The 24,943-nt window shown below is 43.3% G+C and overlaps 1 protein-coding gene across 6 annotated transcripts in view; it reads left to right on the top strand.

Moving 5' to 3' along the window:
- The window catches only part of LOC112254161 (kinesin-like protein KIF21B), a 114,236-nt gene that overhangs the window by 58,447 nt on the left and 30,846 nt on the right, over window positions 1-24,943 (top strand). For all 6 annotated transcript variants that reach the window (XM_024426446.2, XM_042324203.1, XM_042324204.1 and 3 more), the window contains exons 2-16: window positions 2,384-2,606; window positions 8,263-8,445; window positions 10,131-10,280; window positions 11,583-11,714; window positions 13,941-14,198; window positions 16,753-16,868; window positions 18,906-19,101; window positions 19,759-19,948; window positions 20,291-20,354; window positions 20,567-20,800; window positions 21,257-21,495; window positions 21,831-22,019; window positions 22,194-22,393; window positions 22,641-22,748; window positions 23,084-23,274. In XM_024426446.2, coding sequence (XP_024282214.2) covers window positions 2,384-2,606; window positions 8,263-8,445; window positions 10,131-10,280; window positions 11,583-11,714; window positions 13,941-14,198; window positions 16,753-16,868; window positions 18,906-19,101; window positions 19,759-19,948; window positions 20,291-20,354; window positions 20,567-20,800; window positions 21,257-21,495; window positions 21,831-22,019; window positions 22,194-22,393; window positions 22,641-22,748; window positions 23,084-23,274 — 2,673 coding nt within the window. The remainder of the gene's footprint in view (window positions 1-2,383; window positions 2,607-8,262; window positions 8,446-10,130; window positions 10,281-11,582; window positions 11,715-13,940; window positions 14,199-16,752; window positions 16,869-18,905; window positions 19,102-19,758; window positions 19,949-20,290; window positions 20,355-20,566; window positions 20,801-21,256; window positions 21,496-21,830; window positions 22,020-22,193; window positions 22,394-22,640; window positions 22,749-23,083; window positions 23,275-24,943) is intronic.

Here is a 24,943-nt window from a genome sequence, read left to right as displayed (position 1 = left end):
AGATGGTGAGATGCAGTCATACAGGAGAGATGGAATGACAGAGAGATGCAGAAGGAGAGATGGAATGGAGATGAGATGCAGTCATACAGGAGAGATGGAATGGAGAGATAGAGATGCAGTCATACAGGAGAGATGGAATGGAGAGAGAGTGAGATGCAGTCATACAGGAGAGATGGAATGGAGAGAGAGTGAGATGCAGTCATACAGGAGAGATGGAATGGAGAGAGAGAGATGCAGTCATGCAGTTACAGGAGAGACAGGAGAGATGGAATGGAAGAGAGAGAGATGCAGTCATACAGGAGAGATGGAATGAGAGAGAGTGAGATGCAGTCATACAGGAGAGATGGAATGGAGAGACAGAGATGCAGTTACAGGAGAGATGGAATGGAGATGAGAGGAGAGATTGCAGTCATACAGGAGAGATGGAATGGAGAGAGAGAGATGCAGTTACAGTGCAGTTACAGGAGAGATGGAATGAGAGAGAGATGCAGATACAGATGCAGTTACAGGAGAGATGGAATGGAGAGAGAGAGATGCAGTTACAGGAGAGATGGAATGGAGAGAGAGAGAGATGCAGATGGAGTGGAGAGAGAGAGATGCAGTTGCAGGAGAGATGGAATGGAGAGAGAGATGAGATGCATACAGGAGAGATGGAATGGAGAGAGAGAGATGCAGTCATACAGGAGAGATGGAATGGAGAGAGAGAGATGCAGTCATACAGGAGAGATGGAATGAGAGAGAGATGCAGTTACAGGAGAGATGGAATGGAGATGGAGAGAGAGAGATGCAGTCATACAGGAGAGATGGAATGGAGAGAGAGAGATGCAGTCATACAGGAGAGATGGAATGGAGAGAGAGAGATGCAGTCATACAGGAGAGATGGAATGGAGAGAGAGAGATGCAGTCATACAGGAGAGATGGAATGGAGAGAGAGAGATGCAGTCATACAGGAGAGATGGAATGGAGAGAGAGAGATGCAGTCATACAGGAGAGATGGAATACAGGAGATGGATGGAGAGAGAGAGATGCAGTCATACAGGAGAGATGGAATGGAGAGAGAGAGATGCAGTCATAGAGTAGAGATGGAATGGAGAGAGAGAGATGCAGTCATAGAGTAGAGATGGAATGGAGAGAGAGAGATGCAGTCATAGAGTAGAGATGGAATGGAGAGAGAGAGATGCAGTCATAGAGGAGAGATGGAATGGAGAGAGAGAGGGAGATGCAGTCATACAGGAGAGATGGAATGGAGAGAGAGAGATGCATACAGTATGCATACATACTCTCTCCCTAATGCAGGTCTGTAGGCCAGTCTTCTGAGCCCTCAGTCTCAACAAACTGCTGCAGTCAGCACTGGGGGAAGGTGTGTGTGTGTGTGTGTGTGTGTGTGTGTGTGTGTGTGTGTGTGTGTGTGTGTGTGTGTGTGTGTGTGTGTGTATGTGTGTGTGTGTGTGTGTCTGTGTCTGTGTGTGTGTGTCTGTGTCTGTGTGTGGGCACGTGTGTGTGTGTGTGTGTGTGTGTCTGTGTGTGGGCACATGTGTGAATTGAAATGTGTGCAGCTGCTCATATGGAGAGAACATGGGAGAGAGACACTGGTGTGGTCTCAAGTGGGGGGCTTATCTCTATAGGGGGAGTTTCTGTGTGTGTGTGTGTGGGGATTACCTCCCGAAGGGGGGGTTAGGAGGTTAGTGGGGGAGATACACTACTGATTTTGCTTGGTCATGGATTTGACCAGATTTAAAATGATCAGCTAATGATCTGCACTCCACATTATCTAGTTCAGTTCAAGTTCTTCATCTATTTTTTTTTAGACTCATCTTCAGTAATAGCTTGTTGGAATGCTCCCAAATGTGTTTTATATAACAAAGTACCAACATCTTACCATTTCATTGACCATACCTCTTCTGTATTTGAATAACGACATTATTTGAACCCCGAGTTGACAGTGTGTCTCACCTGAATTGTTCAGGGATGCAAACTAGTCACCTTTCTGTGAAATTCGCTGTTTTGAACTCCAAAATATGTGACCTATGCGACTTGTGTAGATCCGATGAGACAAGTTTGCCTGAAAGAGGGGGTAGAACAGATGGGGGCTTTGGATTGGATTGCTTTCTTGACATTTTTTAGCTGTGAGTTAGGTTCACGTTACCCACTTTTTATTTTACACACCACACAGACGGATCATGTAGATCATATTCTTTGTTGTTGAATTAGTTAGCAGAGATTTTTTTTTGCATGTTTCGGGGTCATCTGGGGTCATTCGGGGTCAGCAGTTTGAATCCCTGATTGCTTTGGAACAACGTTTGAAACTTTTTACTGTAGATTGACCATGACTGTTTTAACCCCTCGTTGACCCCGTGTCTCTCTTCTCTCCTGTGTTTTGAAGGATCCGTCCCCAGATGGCGAAGGAGAAGATTGAGGGCTGTCACGTGTGTACGCTGGTCACGCCCGGGGAGCCCCAGATGTTGCTGGGTAAAGACAAGGCCTTCACGTACGACTTTGTGTTCGACATCGACTCAGCCCAGCAGCAGATCTATGCTGCCTGCGTCCACAAACTCATCGAGGGCTGTTTCGACGGATACAACGCTACGGTGTTTGCCTATGGACAGGTACTGTGAGAGAGACACACACAGACACACACTCTCACATGTGCATACACACAGGCCTCTTTACACTACATTACTTTGATGACACATACTAGTCCCAGGAAATATACATTTGTAGTGTAAAGAGATGGCTCTAGATTCTTTTTTTCAGAGATGGTAACTTAATACCTTGGATTGGAGGAGGGGTGGTAGGGTTGGACGGTAAATAAAGGATTTTTTTTTTTTTAAGATGTGTGTGTATGTATATTTTATAAAAACACTACTGTTCAAAAGTTTGGGGTCACTTATAAATGTCCTTGTTTTTGAAAGAAAAGCACATTTTTTGTCATTAAAATATCATCAAGTTGATCAGAAATACAGTGTAGACATTGTTAATGTTGTAAATGGCTATTGTAGCTGGAAATGGCAAATTCATTTTTTATGGAATATCTACATAGGCCCATTATCAGCAACCATCACTCCTGCGTTCCAATGGCACGTTGTGTTAGCTTATCCAAGTTTATTTAAAGCAAGCATTTCGCTACACTCGCATTAACATCTGCTAACCATGTGTATGTGACAAATAAAATTTGATTTGATTTGATTTAAAAGGCTAATTGATCATTAGAAAACCATATTGGAATTATGTTTGCACAGCTGAAAACTGTTGTTCTGATAAAGAAGCAATAAAACTAGCCTTAATTAGACTAGTTGAGTATCTGGAGCATCAGCATTTGTGTGTTCAATTACAGCCTCAAAATGGCCAGAAACAAAGACCTTTCTTCTGAAACTCGTCAGTCTATTCTTGTTCAGAGAAATGAAGGTTATTCCATGCCAGGAGTGGGAGGCCCCCGTGCACAACTGAGCAAGAGGACAAGTACATTAGAGTGTCTAGATTGAGAAAAAGACTCCTCACATGTCCTCAACTGGCAGCTTTATTAAATAGTACCTGCAAAACACCAGTCTCAATGTCAACAGTGAAGAGGCGACTCCGGGATGCTGGCCTTCTAAGCAGAGTTCCTCTGTCCAGTGTCTGTGTTCTTTTGGCCATCTTAATCTTTTCTTTTTATTGGCCAGTCTGAGATATGGCTTTTTCTTTGCAACTCTGCCTAGAAGGCCAGCATCTCGGAGTCGCCTCTTCACTGTTGACGTTGAGACTGGTGTTTTTGCAGGTAGCCTAGTGGTTAGAGCATTGGGCCAGTAACCGAAAGGTTGGTGGATCAAATCCCCAAGCTGACAGGGTAAAAATCTGCCATTCTTCCCCTGAACAAGGCAATTAACCCACTGTTCTTAGGTCGTCGTTGTAAATAAGAGTTTCATATGTTCTCATGTTCTGAGCAAGGAACTCAAACGTTTGCTTTTTTACATGGCACATATTGCACTTTTACTTCTCTTCTCACTTTGTTTTTGCATTATTTAAACCAAATTGAACATGTTCCATTGTTTATTTGAGGCTAAATAGATTTTTATTGATGTAAAATAAGTGTTCATTCAGTATTGTTGTAATTGACATTATTACAAATAAATCGGCCAATAATCGGTATCGGTATCGGCATCGGCGTTGAAAAATCAACCTCTAGTGTAAACTCAGCAACAAAAAAAAGAAACGTCCCTTTTTCAGGACCCTGTCTTTCAAAGATCATTTGTAAAAATCCAAATAACTTCACAGATCACTGTAAAGGGTTTAAACACAGTTTCCCATGCTTGTTCAAAAATGAATGAACATGCACCTGTGGAATGGTCGTTAAGACATTAACAGCTTACAGACGGTAGGAAATTAGGGTCACAATTATGAAAATTTAGGACACTAAAAGAGGCCTTCTACTGACTCTGAAAAACACCAAAAGAAAGATGCCCAGGGTCCCTACTCATTTGCGTGAACGTGCCTTAGTCACACTGCAAGGAGGCATGAGGACTGCAGATGTGGCCAGGGCAATAAATTGCATGTCTGTACTGTGAGACGCCTAAGACAGAGCTACAGGGCGACAGGGCGGAGAGCTGATCGTGGCAGACCACGTGTAACAACACCTGCACAGAATCGGTACATCCGAACATCACACCTGCGGGACAGGTACAGGATGGCAACAATAACTGCCCGAGTTACACCAGGAATGCACAATCCCTCCATCAGTGCTCAGACTGTCCGCAATAGGCTGAAAGGGGCTGAGGGCTTGTAGGCCTGTTGTGAGGCAGGTCCTCACCAGACATCACCGGCAACAACGTTTATCGTTACACAAGGAATGAGCATTACACCGAGGCCTGTACTCTGGAGCTGGATCGATTTGGAGGTGGAGGGTCCGTCATGGTCTGGGGCGGTGTGTCAGCATCACCGGACTGAGCTTCTTGTCATTGCAGGCAATCTCAACGCTGTGCGTTACAGGGAAGACATCCTCCTCCCTCATGTGGTACCCTTCCTGCAGGTTCATCCTGACATGACCCTCCAGCATGATAATGCCACCAGCCATACTGCTCGTTCTGTGCGTGATTCCAGCAAGACAGGAATGTCAGTGTTCTGCCATGGCCAGCGAAGAGCCCGGATCTCAATCCCATTGAGCACGTCTGGGACCTGTTGAATCGGAGGGTGTGGGCTAGGGCCATTCCCCCCAGAAATGTCCGTGAACTTGCAGGTGCCTTGGTGGAAGAGTGGGGTAACATCTCACAGCACGAACTGGCAAATCCCCACCCCCTTTGTTCAGGGACACATTATTCCATTTCTGTTAGTCTGTGGAACTTGTACAGTTTGTCTCAGTTATTGTTGTTGTTGGGGCTGCAGGGTAGCCTAGTGGTTAGAGCGTTGGAATAGTAACTGAAAGGTTGCAAGTTCAAATCCCCAGGCTGACAAGGTGCAAATCTGTCATTCTGCCCCTAAACAGGCAGTTAACCCACTGTTCCTAGGCTGTCATTGAAAATAAGAATTTGTTCTTAACTGACTTGCCCAGTTAAATAAAAATGGCTATGTTTATACAAATATTTACAAATGCAGTTGACAGTGCGAGGATGTTTCTTTTTTTGCTGAGTTTATGTAAGTATGCTTGTATGTATATATAATTTGTTTTTGCAAAAAAATATATGAAGGATTGGAAGTGACGCAGACCGTTACATTGATGGAAGCTACAGTCTATCCGCAATATTAAATCTACCCCCTAATAAAAGAAATACCAGTAGACACCCTTTTTTCTCTGTTAGCCATATTGAAAATGAAAGGCTTTTAAAATATTTGTTTGTGAATTGTTGCATTGATCAAGTGTGCAACTTTATGTGCAATATGGTTTAGATGAGAAGCTCCTGTGTAGTTCGAATAGCTAGCCTTATTTTGTTTGTCTATATACTATGTTGTTTACTATATGCTAATATCTGTTCACCTACATGAAGCAGGAATATAGCTTTGGACCTACCACATCTAAGGCTAAAGTAAGGATAGTGTAAACAGAAAAGTTGCAAATCTGATGTTGAAGCAAGAAAGATCTTACGACACATATTTGACAAATAAAAATACACACACACACACACACACACACACACACACACACACACACACACACACACACACACACACACACACACACACACACACACACACACACACACACACTGCTGAGAGCAGCCATTTCAAAGAAAGGTCTATACCTGTGATATGTGGTTGTTTTATCCCCTACTAAACTTAGACCCGGCTACTCAACCCTGCACCTTAAAGGAGGCTGCACTATATACAAAGACATGGAATCACTGGCCACTTTAATGATGTTTACATACTGCTTTACTCATCTCATATGTATATACTGCATTTTATTCTACTGTATTTAGTCAGTTTCACTCCGACATTGATTGTCCTAAAATGTATGTACAGTTGAAGTCGGAAGTTTACATACACCTTAGGCAAATACATTTAAACTCAGTTTTTCACAATTACTGACATTTAATCCTAGTAAGAATTCCCTGTCTTCGGTCAGTTAGGGTCACTACTTTATTTTAAGAACGTGAAATGTCAGAATAATAGTATAGAGAATGATTTATTTCAGCTTTCATTTCTTTCATCATTTTCCCAGTTGGTCAGAAGTTTACATACACTCAATTAGTATTTGCTAGCATTGCCTTTAAATTGTTTAACTTGGATCAAACGTTTCGGGTAGCCTTCCACAAGCTTCCCACAATAAGTTGGGTAAATTTTGGCCCATTCCTCCTGACAGAGCTGGTGTAACGGAGTCAGGTTTGTAGACCTCCTCGCTCGCACACGCTTTTTCAGTTCTGCCCACACATTTTCTATATGATTGAGGTCAGGGCTTTGTGATGGCCACTCTAACACCTTGTCTTTGTTGTCCTTAAGCATTTTGCCACAACTTTGGAAGTATGCTTGGGGTCATTGTCCATTTGGAAGACCCATTTGCGACCAAGCTTTAACTTCCTGACTAATGTCTTGAGATGTTGCTTCAATATATCCACATAATTGTCCTACCTCATGATGCCATCTATTTTGTGGAGTGCACCAATACCTCCTGTAGCAAAGCACTCCCACAACATGATGCTGACACCCTCGTGCTTCACGTTTGGGAGGGTGTTCTTCGGCATGCAAGCGTCCCCCTTTTACCTCCAAACATAATGATGTTCATTGTTGCCAAACAGTTCTATTTTTGCTTCATCAGACCAGAGGACATTCTCCCAAAAAGTACGATATTTTCCCCCATGTGCAGTTGCAAACCGTAGTCTAACTTTGTTATGGCTGTTTTGGAGTTGTGGATTCTTCCTTGCTAAGCGGCCTTTCAGGTTATGTCGATATAGGACTTGTTTTTACAGTGGATATAGATACTTTTGTACCTCTTTCCTCCAGCATCTTCACAAGGTCCTTTGCTGTTGTTCTGGGATTCATTTGCACTTTTCGCACCAAAGTACATTTATCTCTTGGAGACAGAACGCCTCTCCTTCCTGAGCGGTATGACCGCTGCGTGGTTCCATGGTGTTTATACTTGCATACGATTGTTTGTACAGATGAACGTGGTACCTTCAGGCATTTGGAAATTGCTCCCAAGGATGAACCAGACTTGTGGAGGTCTACAATTTTTTTTCTGAGGTCTTGGCTGATTTCTTTTGATTTTCCCATGAAGTTAAGCAAAGAGGCACTGACTTTGAAGGTAGGCCTTGAAATACATCCACAAGTACACCTCCAATTGACGCAAATTATGTTAATTAGCCTATCAGAACTTCTAAAGCCATGACATCATTTTCTGGAATTTTCCAAGCTGTTTAAATAAACAGCCAACTTAGTGTATGTAAACTTCTGACCCACTGGAATTGTGATACATTGTGTGATACATTGAATTATACAGTGTCTGTAAACAATTGTTGGAAAAATGACTTGTGTCATGCACAAAGTAGATGTCCTAACTGACTTGCCAAAACTATAGTTTGTTAACAAGACATTTGTGGAGTGGTTGAAAAGCGAGTTTTAATGACTCCAACCTAAGTGTATGTACACTTGCCACTTCAACTGTGTTACTTAATTCCATTATTTTACTTTTAGATGTGTGTGTTGTGAATTGTTAGATTCTACTGCACTGTTGGAGCTTGGAACACAAGCATTGATTTGATTTGAATGCACTGACTTGAAGTGACCAAATTGTGATGTGATGTGTGTGTGTGTTATAAATAATGTGTGTGTGTGTGTCTCTCTCTCTCTCTGTTTCAGACAGGCTCAGGGAAGACCCATACCATGGGGACAGGGTTTGACATGAACGTGCAGGAGAAGGACCAGGGTATCATCCCGCGGGCTGTTCGTCAGCTGTTCCTGGGCATCCAGGAGAGGAAGACACAGGCCCAGCAGCAGGGCACACACCCTCCAGAGTTTAAAGTCAGTGCACAGTTCCTAGAGGTAAGAACCCACACACATACAGTAGGCGGGCACCATCAAACACACGCAGTAGCAGCAGTAGCCCCTAGAGTGGGATATTGTATCATGCACGCACACACAGACACAGACAGATGCGCTCACACACACAGACACATGAACGCACACACAGACACAAACGCACAAACACAGACACACACACTCGCACGCACACACACAGACGTGCTCACACAAACAAACAGACACGCACACACAGACACATACCACACACGCACAAAGATGCGCACACACACACAAATACCACCCAGTTTTTTGGGCCACCCACCCAGTTCAGAGGAGATGAAAATCTCTCTAGTATAAAATATTGTCATCCAGGGACGCATTGTATGTTGTCATTTGTCATTCTTGCCTTTGATTGAGTGTGTGGATGTGTGTGTATGTATGTGTGTGTGTGTGTGAGGGTAATATGAACTTTAACCAGATGTGAAGGGGATGCAGGGATCAGCCCTGGTGAAGCTACAGGACGTGACATTGTGATGACAGCTGAAACAGGAAACAGGATCCTGACGACTGATCTGATGTTGGTCATCAGCTGTGACATTACCCAGAATGAGAATATGAACAGACAGACGTTTGGGAGGCATGAGCTTATATGTGTCATTGACATTAACTGGCTGTAGCAGGAGGTGCCTGGTACACACTCAGGTGTCTGGCTTGTAGTGAAGTAATATTTAATATACAGTATATGTATAATACCAGTCAAAAGTTTGGACACCTACTCATTCAAGGGTTTTTCTTTATTTTGACTTTTTTCCTACATTGTACAATCATGGTAAAGACATCAAAATAACACATATGGAATCATGTAGGAACCAATAAAGTGTTAAACAAATTGAATATACAGTATATGTATAATACCAGTCAAAAGTTTGGACACCTACTCATTCAAGGGTTTTTCTTTATTTGGACTTTTTTCCTACATTGTAGAATCGTAGTAAAGACATCGAAATAACACATATGGAATCATGTAGGAACCAATAAAGTGTTACACAAATCAAAATATATTTTATACTTGATGACAGCTTTGCACACTCTTGGCATTCTCTCAACCAGCTTCATGAGGTAGTCACCTGGAATGCTTTTCCACATTCTTGAAGGAGTTCCCACATATGCTTAGCATTTGTTGGCTGCTTTTCCTTCACTCTGCGGTCCAACTCATCCCAAACCATCTCAATTGGGTTGAGGTCGGGTGATTGTGGAGGCCAGGTCATCTGATGCCGCACTCCATCACTCTCCTTCTTGGTCAAATAGCCCTTACACAGCTTGGAGGTGTGTCCTGTTGAAAAACAAATGATAGTCCCACTAAGCGCAAACCAGATGGGATGACGTATCACTGCAGAATGCTGTGTTAGCCATCCTTGTTAAGTGTGCCTGTCGTTAGTTCAGGTGTAGGCTGTTTGTCCGGTCATTGGGTTATCAGTACTGATGATAAAAAGACGTTGGCCAGGGTTAATGTGTGTGTGTGTGTGTGTGTGTGTGTGTCCTGTGAAGTGGGAACTTCTGAGTTGACTCTTGACCTCTCACAACCTTTAACCTTATTGCTTCCTAAAGGTCAGAGGTTATGTAGTACACCATTTGATCCTTGCCCTTTCATCGCTCACTGTCTACTGTGTGTGTGTGTATTTAATGTATGTGTGTGTGTATTCCAGCTGTACAATGAGGAGATCCTAGATCTGTTTGACGGAGCCAGAGACCCAGACTGTAAGAGCAGGAAGTCTAATATCAAGATCCATGAGGATGGCAGCGGCTCCATCTACACCACCGGAGTCACCTCACGACTTGTCAACTCAGAGGAAGAGGTGTGTGTGTGCATGCGCTATGACTGGGCGATATGGACAAATTCACGATATGGGAGATTCACGATACACTGTATATCTTGATTTCAAAATTCTCAAAATAATCTTTGTTGTACAGTTAAAGGTGAAATACACCTCATTTCAAACAGTCAGCAATTTCCTCATGAATTCAGGGCTTGTGAAATTATACCTAGGATAAATATAAGCCTTCCAGAACCATAAGACCCACTGATTTGATCAAAATTGTTTTACCTGATATTGTTGTTGTTGCAGTAATCACTGATCTGGCTTTCAAGTCTGTCTATGAGAATGCCCTTTTTGTTACAAATTTCACCAGAACCATGCATAATGCACATTCACTAATAATGAGAAAAATCTTGCAGCAGGCATTATATAAAATGAACACAGGTTTCAAACAATATCTCAAGCACAAGCCCACATGCTAGTGGGTAGCCAGCTAATCTTTATATTTCAAGTTTTTCTATCTTGGATCTATTTTCTATTTGCTAACTTATTTCTCAGAATGAGAACGAGTTGTCAATTCCTTATATAATTGTGTTTTATGCTTATTGCACATTTAGAAAACACAGACTAGACAGCTAGTATAACAGTCTTTGGCTTAAATGCTGCTAGCGGGACATAGTGCTGCTAGCGGTACATAGTGCTGCTAGCGGTACATAGTGCTGCTAGCGGTACATAGTGCTGCTAGCGGTACATAGTGCTGCTAGCGGTACATAGTGCTGCTAGCGGTACATAGTGCCGCGTGAATCAAACTGAGCACACATTTACCAGATTCAATGTTCATTGATACTCCTTTTTGTAGTATTGTCTTCTCTGCTCACAATATGAGGAGTTGAGACATAAAAAGGGTCTCATTAGAAAGGTTAACTTCTCTAGCACAGTAAAATAATTTCTCAATGTGTTTCGGTGTCCATATGACCGATTCTGGACCAAACTTCAATTGCAAATAGTGAGAGAGGAAATAAGTGATCTCTCATCTTTGTTATTGCGAGTGGCAGGGGGAGCGTCTTGGTGTGTGTGGGAGGGGCTTGGTGTGTGTGGGAGGGGCTTGGTGCATGTGTGTGTGTGTAAACGGGAAGGTACACAGTCACAGCAGAAGGAGCGAAGGAGATCAGAAAGATAACATGACAACAAGCGGACAAATGCTCGTAAAAAAACGAAACATTTAATAAAAACTAGGTTATTGCGAAACAGGCATTTGGAATATTGCGCTAAAACATACATTCAAATGTGATGTATTGCCCAGCCCTAGTGTGTACAGTACTAACAGTTTGTGTATTACAGCTGTTACAGTGTCTGAAGCTGGGAGCGTTGTCTCGTACCACGGCCAGTACCCAGATGAACGCATCTAGTTCCAGATCTCACGCCATCTTCACCATCAACCTCTGTCAGATGAGAGTCTGTCAACAAACTGAGGTAGGGTTGGAGGGAGGGAGAGAGGAGGGCGAGGGAGGGAGTTATGGATCAGAGAGGGTAGATACAGTGCTTATAGAAAATCTACACCCCCTTGAACTTTTTTCACATTTTGTTGTGTCAGTGCCTCAGTTTCATGCATTTAAAATGCGTTTTGTTTTTCTACGTATCTACACACCATATAATTTATTAAATTTTTTGTGAAAATAATGCTGTATTAACAGTGATAGCAATGCGAAATGTCATTCTAAGAAAACATCACTAACGTTACACACAGTTGATACACGTCGATTGCCGTTTCTTCCCCATCACTGTCATCAGAAGACTACAATGTCTTCAATTAAAATGTTTTTGCCTAAATCAGGGATTTCCTCATCGTCTGATTCATTTTTCCGAGAGAGCCAGCATGGCACAAACGTCCTCCAGAAAGTAGTCCATCACAACTTTTTCCCACTGAACTTTGTCGATAGCGCCTGATAAATTCAGCAACATATTTGCAGTTCTAAATGGCTAACTTTATATCTTTCGAAAAAAATTGCAGTAGAAAGGATTAGGTATGCATAATGAGCAGCTCATTTAAAGACACAAGATGCTACACCGCAGACCAATCTGAAACTCATCTCTCTGCATGTCCAGCCCACTCATTATCTCAGCCAATCATGGCTAGCAGGTTTTGGCTTAACCAACTATGCTCGTAATTTAACAACTTTATTTATATTTACAGATGGAATACAAGTTTGTTATTAAGGCACGTGAAAGTTCACATGTTCTAGAAGGCGTTTCTGCATATATGTTTTTGACGTTCAAACGGCTCTCCTGTGAAGTCGTGACTTGCGACATACACCTAGTTTCCTGAAACGGGTCACATTTACCTTTTTATTCCTTAGCCACTCCACTGTAGCTTTGGCCGTGTGCATTGGGTTGTTGTCATGCTGAAAGGTGAAATGCTCTCCCAGTTCCAGCTTTCTTGCAGAGCGCAGCAGGTTTTCTTCTAGGACTTTTCTGTACATTGCTCCATTCATTTCCACTTCTATCCTGATAATTCCCTGGCGATGAGAAACATCCCCATAACATGATGCTGCTACCTACATGCTTCACAGTAGGGATGAGTGTTCTTTGGGTGATGTGTTGCGTTTGCTCCAAACTTATCGCTTTACATTCAGGTCAAACAGTTACATTTCTGTTTCGTCAGAACACTACACTTTTTGCCACGAGGCTACAGAATCAAGTGTTTTTTTTTACATACTTCAAATGCGATTCCAAGTGGGCTTTCTTGAGTAATGGCTTCCTTCTTGCCACACTACCATACATGCAACATTTGTGGAGTGCTTGGAATATTGTTGTCACATGCACACTTTGACCAGTCTCGGCCTTAAAAGCCTGGAGCTCTTTGAAAGTTTCCATTTGACTCTTGGTAACCACTCTAATCAGTCTCCTGCTTGCTCGGTCATCCAGTTTGGAGGGACGGCCTGAGCTCCACAGGGTATCGGTGGTGCCATACACTTTCCACTTCTTAACAATAGTCTTTACCGTGCTCTAAGAGATATTCAAGGCCTTTGAAATCTTTTTATACCCATCCACTGATCTGTGCCTTTCCAGAACTTGGTCCCGGATTTCCTTTGAAAGCTCCTTTGTGCTCAAGGTTGAGTTTTTGCTTTGGAATTCACTACCCAGCAGAGGGGAACTGCTGCATTTATCCCGAAATCATGTGAATCACTACAATTTAACACAGGTGGAGGCCAATTAACTTGGTGTGTGATTTTGAAGGTAATTGGTTACACTTGAGCTAATTTAGGATTATTATTACAAGGGAGGTGGACAATTATCCAACCAAGATATTTCTGTTTTGATTTTCTTTTTTTTCACTTGGAAGTTGTGGAGTAGGATGTGTAGATCAATGGGGGAAAACTATTTTAATGCATTTTAATTCCAGGCTATAAGGCAACAAAAGGGGAACATTTTGAAAGGTAGTGTAGACTTTCTATAGGCACTGTTGATGTATTGACTGAGGGAGAGACGCAAAGAGAATCAATTAAGGTAGAAGAGGGGAAAAGAGGAGTGAAGAGGAGAAAGATGAACGTATCAGACCGAGTGACAAGTAAAGTAATGACAGTAATACAAATAATTAAAAAGTTTGAATGAAGTGTTTGTTGATAATTGTTCACTAATTGTGGTCTCTCTATCCGTCTCTCTCTCTCTCTCTCTCTCTCTCTCTCTCTCTCTCTCCAGGAGAATGGTGAGGTGAACGGAGGTGTAAATGGAGGTGTGATTGGGGAGGTGAACGTAGGTGAAAATGGAGATGTGATTGGGGAGGTGAACGGAGAGGTGAATGGTGTTGGCAGAGATGGAGGGTCTATTACCAAGCCTGAGTATGAGACTCTGATGGCCAAGTTTCACTTTGTGGACCTAGCTGGATCAGAGAGACTCAAACGCACCGGAGCAACGGGAGAACGGGCACGGGAGGGCATATCCATCAACTGTGGACTGGTGAGAAGTGTGTTTGTGTGTGTGCGTGTGCTGCCGCTTCCAAGGAGCAGGACACTAACCCGTACGCTTATAAGAAATCCCACTAGGCCCTCCGACAAATCATCAAACAGGCAAAGCATTAATAAGATTGAATCCTACAATACTGCCTCTGACTCTCGTCGGATGTGGTAGGGCTTGCAAACTATCACGGATTACAAAGGGAAGCCAAGCCGTGAGCCTCTTAGTGACTAGAGCCTACCAGACGAGCTAAATGCCTTCTATGCTCGCTTCAAGGCAAGCAAAACTGAACAATGTATGAGAGCACCAGCTGTTCCGTACGACTGTGTGATCACGCTCTCCGTAGCTGATGTGAGTTAGACCTTAAAACAGATTAACATTCACAAGGCTGCATGGCCTGATGGACTACCAGGACGCATACTCAGAGCATGTGCTGACCAGCTGTAAAGTGTCTTCACTGACATTGTCAACCTATCCCTGACCCAGTCTAAATTAGCTACACTTTTCAAGCAGACCACAATAGTTCCTGTGCCCAAGCGGCGACACCATTCTGTATACAGCTGGCCCTTCTTTGGACAGTGTGCTAACAAACATCCAAACGAGCTTCAATGCCATTCAACACTCCTTCCATTGCCTCCAACTGCTTTTAAATGCTAGTACATGCTCTTCAACCGATCGCTGCCCGCACCCGCCTGCCTGACTAGCATCACTACCCTGGATGGTTCTGATCTAGAATATGTGGACAACTACAAATACCTAGGTGCCTGGTTAGACTGTAAACTCTCCTTCCAGACTCACATTAACAATCTCCAATCCAAAGTTAAATCTAGAGTCATGCACAAAGTAGATGTCCTAACCGACTTGCCAAAACTATAGTTTGTTAACAAGAAATTTGTGGAGTGGTTGAAAAACTAGTTTTAATGACTCCAACCTAAGTGTATGCAAACGTCCGACTTCAACTGTATATCACGCCAGTATTAATTCTAAATTGTAATTATTTTTGCCTCTATGGCCTATTTATTGCCTACCTCCCTGCTCTTCTGCATTTCCACACACTGTACATTCGTCTTTCTATCTTTTCTTTTGTGTTCTTGACTGTATGTTTGTTTATGTGTAACTCTGGGTTGTTGTTTTTGTCGCACTGCTACTATGCTTTATCTTGGCCAGGTCGCAGTTGTGGATGAGAACTTGTTCTCAACTAGTCTACCTGGTTAAATAAAGTGAAATAAAATAAATGGATCACTAGACATTTTAAACAATGCTACTTTAAATAATGCCACTTTAGTAATGTTTACATATCTTACATTACTCATATCACATGTATATACTGTATTTTATACCATCTACTGCACCTTGCCTATGCTGCTCGGCCATCGCTCATTCATATACTTATATGTACATATTCTCATTCACCCCTTTAGATGTGTGTGTATTAGGTAGTTGTTGGGAAATTGTTAGATTACGTGTTAGATATTACAGCACTGTCGGAACTAGAAGCACAAGCCCTTCGCTACACTCACATTAACATCTGCTCACCATGTGTATGTGACCAATAAAATTTGATTTGATGAAATGCTTACAAAAGCTGGTCATGGCTCACATCAACACCATCATCCCAGACACCCTGCACCCACTCCAATTCGTATACTGCCCCAACAGATCCACAGATGACGCAATCTCTATTGTACTCCACACTGCCCTTTCTCACTCAGACAATAGGAACACCTACGTCAGAATGCTGTTCCTTGACTACAGCTCAGCATTCAACACCATAGTGTCCTCCAAGCTCATCACTATGCTCAGGACCCTGGGACTGAACACCTTCCCCTGCAACTGGATCCTGGACTTCTTGACGGGTGGCGTAGGTAGACAGGTGTTGGTGTAGGTAGACAGCAACACATCCGCCACGCTGAGCCTCAACACGGGGGCCCGTGCCGGGTTGCGTGCCTAGTCCCCTCCTGTACTCCCTGTTTACCCACGACTGCTTGACCGCTCATGAATCCAACACCCATCATTAAGTTTGCCAACAACACTACAGTGGTAGGCTTGATCACTGACGATCAAGTTTCTTGGTGCCCACATCACTAAGGATCTATCGCGGTCAGTCCCAACACAGCTGTGAAGAGGGCATGAAAACTCAGTCCCAACACAGCTGTGAAGAGGGCATGAAAACTCAGTCCCAACACAGCTGTGAAGAGGGCATGAAAACGGCTCTTCCCCCTCAGGACACTGAGAATTTGTCATGGGCCCTCAGATCCTCAAAACGTTCTACAGCTACACCATTGAGAGCACCATTGTCAAAATCCTGAAGTATCCCTTTAATCCAGTAATTCTTTTGAAACTATTGATCCTCTGGGCCTGAATCGTGCTCTCTGGTATATTTTGGACGTTGAGAGTGGGCTCCTGTGACTGGATATGTTTTTTAATAATATTTGTTTTGCCTCTCTGTCCCCATGTGGGCCCCTTCATTAATGTGTGTGTGTGATGATGATGTTGTGTATGTGTTTTAATTGGTGCTGAGAAACGTGATGATGATGGTTATGAGTATGTGTTCTAGCTGGCTTTGGGGAATGTGATCAGTGCTCTGGGGGACCAGGCTAAGAAAGGAGGACATGTTCCCTACAGAGACTCTAAACTAACGCGCCTACTACAGGACTCACTGGGAGGAAACAGGTAACACACACACATACGTACAGTACCAGTCAAAAGTTTGGACATACCTACTCATTCAAGGGTTTTTCTTTATTTTATACAATGTAGAATAATAATGAAGACATCAAAACTATGAAATAACACATACGGAATCATGTAGTAACCAAAAAAGTGTTACATTTTAGATTCTTCAAAGTAGCCACCCGTTGCCTTGATGACAGCTTTGCACACTCTTGGCATTCTCTCAACCAGCTTCACCTGGAATGCTTTTCCGCCAGTCTTGAAGGAGCTCCCACATACGCTGAGCACTTGTTGGCTGATATTCCTCCACTCTGCAGTCCAATTCATCCCAAACCATCTCAGTTGGGTTGAGGTTCAGGTGTTTTTGGAGGCATCTGCTGCAGCACTCCATAACTCTCCTTCTTGGTCAAATAGCCCTTACACATGCTTCACGGTGGGAACTACACATGTGGAGATCATCCGTTCACCTACTCTGCGTCTCACAAAGGCACGGTGGCTGGAACCAAAAATGTCAAATTTGGATTAATCAGGGCAAAGGACAGATTTCCACCGGTCTAATGTCCATTGCTTGTGTTTCTTATCCCAAGCAAGTCTCTTCTTATTATTGGTGTCCTTTAGTAGTGGTTTCTTTGCATCTATTCGACCACAAAGGCCTGATTCGTGTAGTCTCTTCTGAACAGTTGGTGTTGAGATGTATCTGTTACTTCAACTCTGAACCATTAATGTGGGCTGCAATTTCTGAGGCTGGTAACTCTTATGAAGTTATCCTCTGCAGCAGAGGTAACTTTGTGTATTTCTTTCCTGTGGTGGTCCTCATGAGAGCCAGTTTCATCACAGCACATGATGGTTTTTGAGACTGCACTTGAAGAAACTTTCAAAGTTGTTCTGTATACCACCCCTACCTTGTCACAACACAACTGATTGGCTCAAACGCATCAAGAAGGAAAGAAATTCCACAAGTGAACTTTTAACAAGGCACACCTGTTAAAACTTCTTAAGAATCGGTGTCCCGCTAGAATCGGTGTCCCGCTAGAATCGGTGTCCCGCTAGAATCGGTGTCCCGCTAGAATCGGTGTCCCGCTAGAATCGGTGTCCCGCTAAATATTCTGGATTTTAAAAATGTAGGTACATATAAGTGTCTTCTATCGGCTGAAAGCTTAAATTCATGTTAATATAACTGCACTGTCCGATTTACAGTAGCTATTACAGCTAAAACATGCCATGAGATTGTTTGAGGACGGCACCCCACATCTAAATATTTTTCCACCGGCACAGGTTTCATACATTCACATATAACAATTAAATATTAACTTACTTTTTGAAAATCTGATTTGTCATCCAAAGGGTCCCATCTATAACATGTAGTGTCGTTTTGTTAGATACAATCCTTCTTTATATCCCAAAAAGTCTGTTTAGTTGGCACCATCGATTTGAGTAATCCACTCGTTCAACTTGCAGATAAAGGAATCCAAAAATCTACCCCTAAACTTTGTTTCAACAAGTCAAAATACTTTTCTATTTACTCCTGAGATACCCTAAAATGTAATCAAACTATAATATTTCTTTCAGTAAGAAGTATGTTCAATAGGAAACCAATTTAAGCAGGTGCGAAATGTCTTCATGGCGTGCGCATATACGAATTTCCAAGATTGTGTCCTTCTACTAAAATTAGTTTTTGAAGTTATTCACCTGAAACTAAGAAGTTTTAATTGAAAGGCATTCCAGGTGACTACCTCATGAAGCTGGTTGAGAGAATGCCAAGAGTGTACAAAGCTATCATCAAGGCAAAGGGTGGCTACTTTGAAGAATCTCAAATATAAAATATATTTTAATTTGTTTCACTTTTTTTGGTTACTACATGATTCCATGTGTGTTATTTCATAGTTTTGATGTCTTCACTATTATTCTACAATGTAGAAAATAGTAAAAATAAAGAAAAATCCTTGACTGGTACTGTACATGCATGCGCACACACACACACACACACACACACACTAGTAAGTCTCTATAGCATGTCTATTCCTTTCCTCTCTCCAGTCGTACGTTGATGATCGCGTGTGTGAGTCCGTCGGACCGGGACTTCATGGAGACCCTGAACACACTGAAGTACGCCAACAGAGCCAGGAACATCAAGAACAAGGTGGTGGTGAACCAAGACAAGACCAGCCAACAGATGTCTGCCCTTAGGGCTGAGATTGCCAGGCTACAAATGGAACTTATGGAGTATAAAGCGGTGAGGAGAGATGGAGGGATAGCAGGAGGGACAGAGGTTTGAGATTGGGGGAGGGAGGGATGGGGTAAGGGGGGGGTAGAGAGAATGAGGGAGGGATGGAGACAGGGAGCGATGGATAAAGGGAGAGAAGAAGGGAAATGGATAGAGATATAGGAGGGCGGAGAGGATGGAGGATGGAGAAGTGGGAGGAGGGACCAATGGAGAGAGGAAGGGATGTCGGGACTTGGGAGAGAAAAAAGGAAGGAAGGATGGAGGGATGGAAAGAAGGAATGGAAAAATATCCCTTCCCTCATGTTAAGCAACTTTAACCTTTGGCCTAGAACATTACAGGAAGCATAGGGATGGTTTAGAGCAATAATGTGATTAAGAGAGAGTTAATGGTGCATAACCAATGGATGACCGTGTTGAGTTGTAGGAAAGATTTGATCTGAGTTGGAGAGTAATGGAGCATGTGATTGGCTGAAATAATGTTGTCTCATTTATGATTGGCTGAGGTGTTAACCAGTATGTAAAGAAATAAAATGGAAAATGGGAATTTTTACCAACAAGTGATATAAAAATCAATTTTCTCTTTGTTGGTTGAATGAAATGTCATTGTTCTGTATGTTCATTGGAGGAGATAAAATATTCCTGTATGTGTATTGTCCCCCTCCCCAGGGTAAGCGTGTGGCAGGTGAGGACGGCTCGGAGGGCTTCAGTGATCTGTTCCAGGAGAACTCGATGTTACAGAGAGAGAACGACACGCTACGCATGCGAGTCAAAGCCATGCAGGAGACCATTGACCACCTCAACACACGGGTAACCACGCTCCTCGCCAACGAGGTCAGCACGCTGCTGGCCAAGTCGGGTAAGACAGAGAGAGGCGACGGAACACACTCTCCAATGGGATTGGCTGATTGTTGAAGATTGTGGCTGTCTGAAAACATTGATAGCTATTAAATTATTTTTCTCTCCTTCCTTGTTTAATCAATTCCTACACATCCCTCTCAAGGCGCATTGGAGGAGAGGATCCAAGGTCCATCCATCCCTTAGACCTTCTCCTCCAATGAGCTTTGAGAGGAATTGAGGAAACTAGGATTTGACCGCTAAAAAAGCTTTCAGACACAGACCATATCATGTAGTTAATCTCTTATGTCTCAATGTGACCTCACGGTGACCTGACTGTGAACTCTGACCTTTTGACCTCTAGGTGAGGGCAATGAGGAGATTGGTGCTCTGATACAGAACTATATCAGAGAGATTGAGGAGCTCAGGTAAGAGGCTGTAATGAGCTTTAGACTGAGCGGGGGGGAAAGCAGTTCACGGAGTTGCAGCTCACTGTGTTTTGCCATTACTGCACTGTTCATGGAGTTGGTATCTTTTTGTAGTTTGAAGAACTTTCAGATTATGTTCTGTATATACCGTAAGAGTTAAGTTTGACTGATGACATCTGTTTGTCTTCTTGTTCTTTCTACAACCCCCCCAGATCAAAGCTCCTGGAGAGCGAGTCGATGAACGAGTGTCTTCGTCGCAGTGTAACCCGTCTCTCCTCCCGCTCCCCGTTCACCAGCTCCTCCTCTCATAGCTCCACCCCAGGGCCACACCCCTTAGGCTCTTCCCCTTCCCTTTCCATGGAGGCGGAGATGACGGACGTGATTCGTCGAGCCAAGACGGACATCGAGAGGCTGAAGAAGAAGGAGAGGAGACAGAGGAGGATGAGGTAAGAGGAGAGGAAGAGGGGAGGAATGGGACAAGGATGGTAGTGGAGTAATGATCGCACAGTGACAAGCAGCTCTCACTGCCACTGGAGGGAGGGAGGGAGGGAGGGAGGGAGGGAGGGGGAGGGAGGGAGGGAGGGAGGGAGGGAGGGAGGGAGGGAGGGAGGGAGGGAGGGAGGGAGGGAGGGAGGGAGGGAGAGATGGACGGATAGAGGGAGATCAAGAAAGGGAGAGTGAGAGGTCTCTGCTAATAACTGAGCTCTCCATGTTCACTTGACAACTAAATCAGACAAATCAAATCAAAGGCACATGGTGTGTAAACAATATTAGTAATAGATTAATATGGTAAATAAATAATAAACTGCTTATTGGGTCACAGCTGTTATGAGCTGTGACTTCTCTCTACTTTGTGTGTGTGTGTCCTACTCTGATCCTGGGTCAATATGTTCTACTTGCAGCCCAGAGAAAGAGAAGGGGTTGAAGAAACGAGCGAAGCTTCATTCTCATGAGAACGGACATAATGGAGAAAACGGCCAGATGGACTCGGATGACAACTACACAGAGGACGTGATGTCACCTCTGCAGGAGGAGGAGAGTGGGTGTGACGAGGAAGAGGAGGAGGAGGAGGGGAGGGACGAAGAGGAGTTTGACAGTGATGAGAGTCTGGTGGACTCTGACTCGGACTCTGATGAGAAAGGTTAGTGGATGACAACAATGGCAGTGGCAGAAGTGTCTCCATTCCACTTCAACCTATTGACGTTGTGTACTGTCGCTTTGACAGGATTGATGCGCATCAGCAATATGGTGAAAGTACAATTTTGTCCTCTGTTTGGCTGTATGATACTTTCACCATATTGCTTACCTGTCCAATCCTTTCAGATCTACAAGGAGTACCTAATTAGCATTAGGGCTAGGAGTTGATTTGAAATTTGCAACTGCCCCACTCTACTGTAACATGTCTGTATTAGAGCCACAGTGTTCACCTCTTGACCCTTGACCTCTCTTTGCTCTCTGCCCTCTAACCCCCTGCAGCTAATTTCCAGGTGGATCTGGCAGACCTGACGAGTGAGATTGAGATCAAGCAGAAGTTGATCGATGAGCTGGAGAACAGTCAGAAGAGACTGCTGCAGCTCAAGCTACAGTATGAAGAGAAACTCATCCTGCTGCAGAACAAGATCAGAGACACACAGCTTGAGAGAGATAGAGTACTGCACAACCTCTGTGAGTAGAACTATGGGTAATGTAGGCACACAGGATCCCCTCAGTGAGTGGAGCAACTCATAGATGCTGAATAGACACGCTGCTCTCTGTCTCGATTGTACCACTTTCAAACAAACTCTCTCTTTCATCTCCTTCTCTCTTCTATCTATCTTCCTCCCCTCTCTCCTCCTTCAGTGTCTATGGAGAACTACACGGAGGAGAAGGCTAGCAGGATTAAATCCGAGTATGAGAAGAGGCTGAAGGAGATGAACAGAGACCTGCTGAAACTGCAGGCAGCACAGAAGGAACACACGAGGCTACTGAAGAACCAGGGACGCTATGAACAGGAACTGAAGAAACTGCAGCAGGAGGTCAACGAGATGAAGAAAGCCAAGGTAAGGAGGAGGAGGAGGAGGAGGAGCAGGGAAGGATGTTAGCTCTGTAGGCTACATTAAGTGCATTTCTATTATATGCAGTGTTGAGACCTTTGCCCGTCCCCTACCCAATAAGTGAGACAAAGGAGTCAATGCTAGGAAACGCTGACGTGAAGGTCCGGGTCAACATTTATTCCTTGCCCCTCAATAACGCTCCGGGCACTGATGGTACTCTCCAGCTAAGTGCAGTGTGTCCTCCGGTCTCCAGGTGGCACTGATGAAGCAGATGAAGGAGGAGCAGCTGAGGAGGAGGATGATGGAGGCCAAGAGGAACAGAGAGATCGCTCAGCTCAAGAAGGAGCAGCGACGACAGGAAGTATGTGTGTGTGTGTTTTTGTGCTGAAAGAAAGTACCTGCTTCACATGATAACCCCCCCTAGTAGACTGCAGTTTCTAAAGCCATCACCCTTCTGGTTACCAGTTGATCTCCAACTTTCTTATCAACCGCCCTGGGACTTGAACCTGCAACTTTTCAGCTATTAGTCTGCTTCTCTAATCCTTAGGCTGCCCTTGGATCTACATTTTTGTCTATTGTTAATGTATCTCTCTCTCTCTCTGTTTATCTGTTACCCATTTCCAGGTTACTGACATTGAGAAATGTATGGTTAATATACAGAATCACCCATATATTGACTGACCTCTCCCCTATCAGTACCAGATTCGTTCGTTGGAGAGTCAGAAGCGTCAGCAGGAGCTGGTACTGAGGAGAAAGAGCCAGGAGGTGACAGCCTTACGACGTTTGGCTAAACCCATGTCTGGACGTATGGCTAGACGACTACAGCCCCTAGACTCCGGAGCAGAACTGTCTGCCAGCACCACCTCCTCTGAACCAGAGTCCAACCGGTAGGTAGTGCCGCTATACAGAGGTTGTATCCCAAATGGCACCCCATTCTCTATAGTGTTAACATACACTGTAAAAATGGCCTGTTATTTTTCAACTAACTTACGGGACAGTTACCTGTAAGTTACTGTAAAAATAAAAAAAATAAAAAACTATGTTACTGTACCATATTTTACAGTATACTGTTAGTATTTTTATGGTATACTATTTTATGGTATACTAATACTGTTACCGTAATTGATTTACAGTACCAATAATGCTACTGTAGTTATTTTACGGTAACAAATACTCTTACTGTAAAGCCTTATTTGCATTTTTTTTTCAATTTTTCAATTCCTCAGCAATCCACAGGGAATTAATAGTAATTTTCTTAATATGTGCATGCTTATTAGTAACTGGAATAAGCAATGGTCTAAGACACTGCATCTCAGTGCAAGAGGCTTCACTGCAGTACCTGGTTGCATCACATCTGGCTGTGATTGGGAGTCCCATAGGGCGGCACACAATTGGCCCAGTGTCGTCTGGGTTTGGACCGGGGTAGGCCTTCATTGAAAATAAGAATTTGTTCTTAACTGACTTGCCTAGTTAAATAAAGGTTCGTTAAAATAAAATAAATCATAAATGTGTCAAGTGCAGCTTCTGTTTGATCCTCATTACACACCACCGACCAACAAATATTCTTTACATCAACAACATAGGAATCACTACAACTTATTGTATGACCTCTTGTACACTATATTAGGCCCAGCCTTTGGAACTTTGTTTTTCCTCGATATGGCTACAATATTGTGATCACTACATCTGATGGATCTGAATACTGTTTTCAAGCTAATTTCTGCAGCATTAGTAAAGATGTGATCAATACATGTTGATTTCATTCCTGTGCTGTTTGTAACTACCTTGGTAGGTTGACTATTAACCTGAACCAAGTTACAGGCACTGGTTACAGTTTGAAGCTTTTTCTTGAGTGGGCAGCTTGATGAAAGCCAGTCAATATTTAAATCACCCAGAAAAGAAAGTCTCTGTTGGTATCACATACCAAGCATTAAGCATTTCACACATGTTATCCAGATACTGTCTGTTAACACTTGGTGGTTTCCAAGCTTCCCACCAGAATGAGCTTTAGGTGAGGCAGATCAACCTGTAGCCATATTACTTCAACAGTATTTAACATGAGATCCTCTCTAATCTTTACAGGAATGTGGTTCTGAATATGAACAGCAACACCATTGGCATTTCTGTATTTTCTATAAATGTTATAACCTTGTATTTCTACCACTGTAACATCAAAGATATTATCCAAGTGAGTTTCAGAATATTTTTATTTTATTTATTTAACTAGGCAAGTCAGTTAAGAACAAATTCTTATTTTCAATGACGGCCTAGGAACAGTGGGTTGGGGCAGAACGACAGATTTGTACCTTGTCAGCTCAGGGGTTTGAACTTGCAACCTTCCGGTTACTAGTCACCACTACTAGTCACCACTTCCAGTAGCATCTGGTCTCCCATCCAGGAACAGACCAGGACCAACCCTGCTTAGCTTCAGAAGCAAGCCAGCAGTGGTATGCAGGGTGGTATGCTGCTGGGGTGCTTCCTTGTTTTCATTTACTGGGAAAGAATAGAAGTAGATATGCTCATGTTATTTATGTTAGTGCAGGATGAGCTGCAGAC

The sequence above is a fragment of the Oncorhynchus tshawytscha genome, linkage group LG07 (genome assembly GCF_018296145.1).
Source record: "Oncorhynchus tshawytscha isolate Ot180627B linkage group LG07, Otsh_v2.0, whole genome shotgun sequence".
Lineage (NCBI taxonomy): Eukaryota > Metazoa > Chordata > Actinopteri > Salmoniformes > Salmonidae > Oncorhynchus > Oncorhynchus tshawytscha.
Note: the sequence above shows the minus strand (reverse complement) of the source record. Positions and strands in the feature narration are given on the sequence as shown.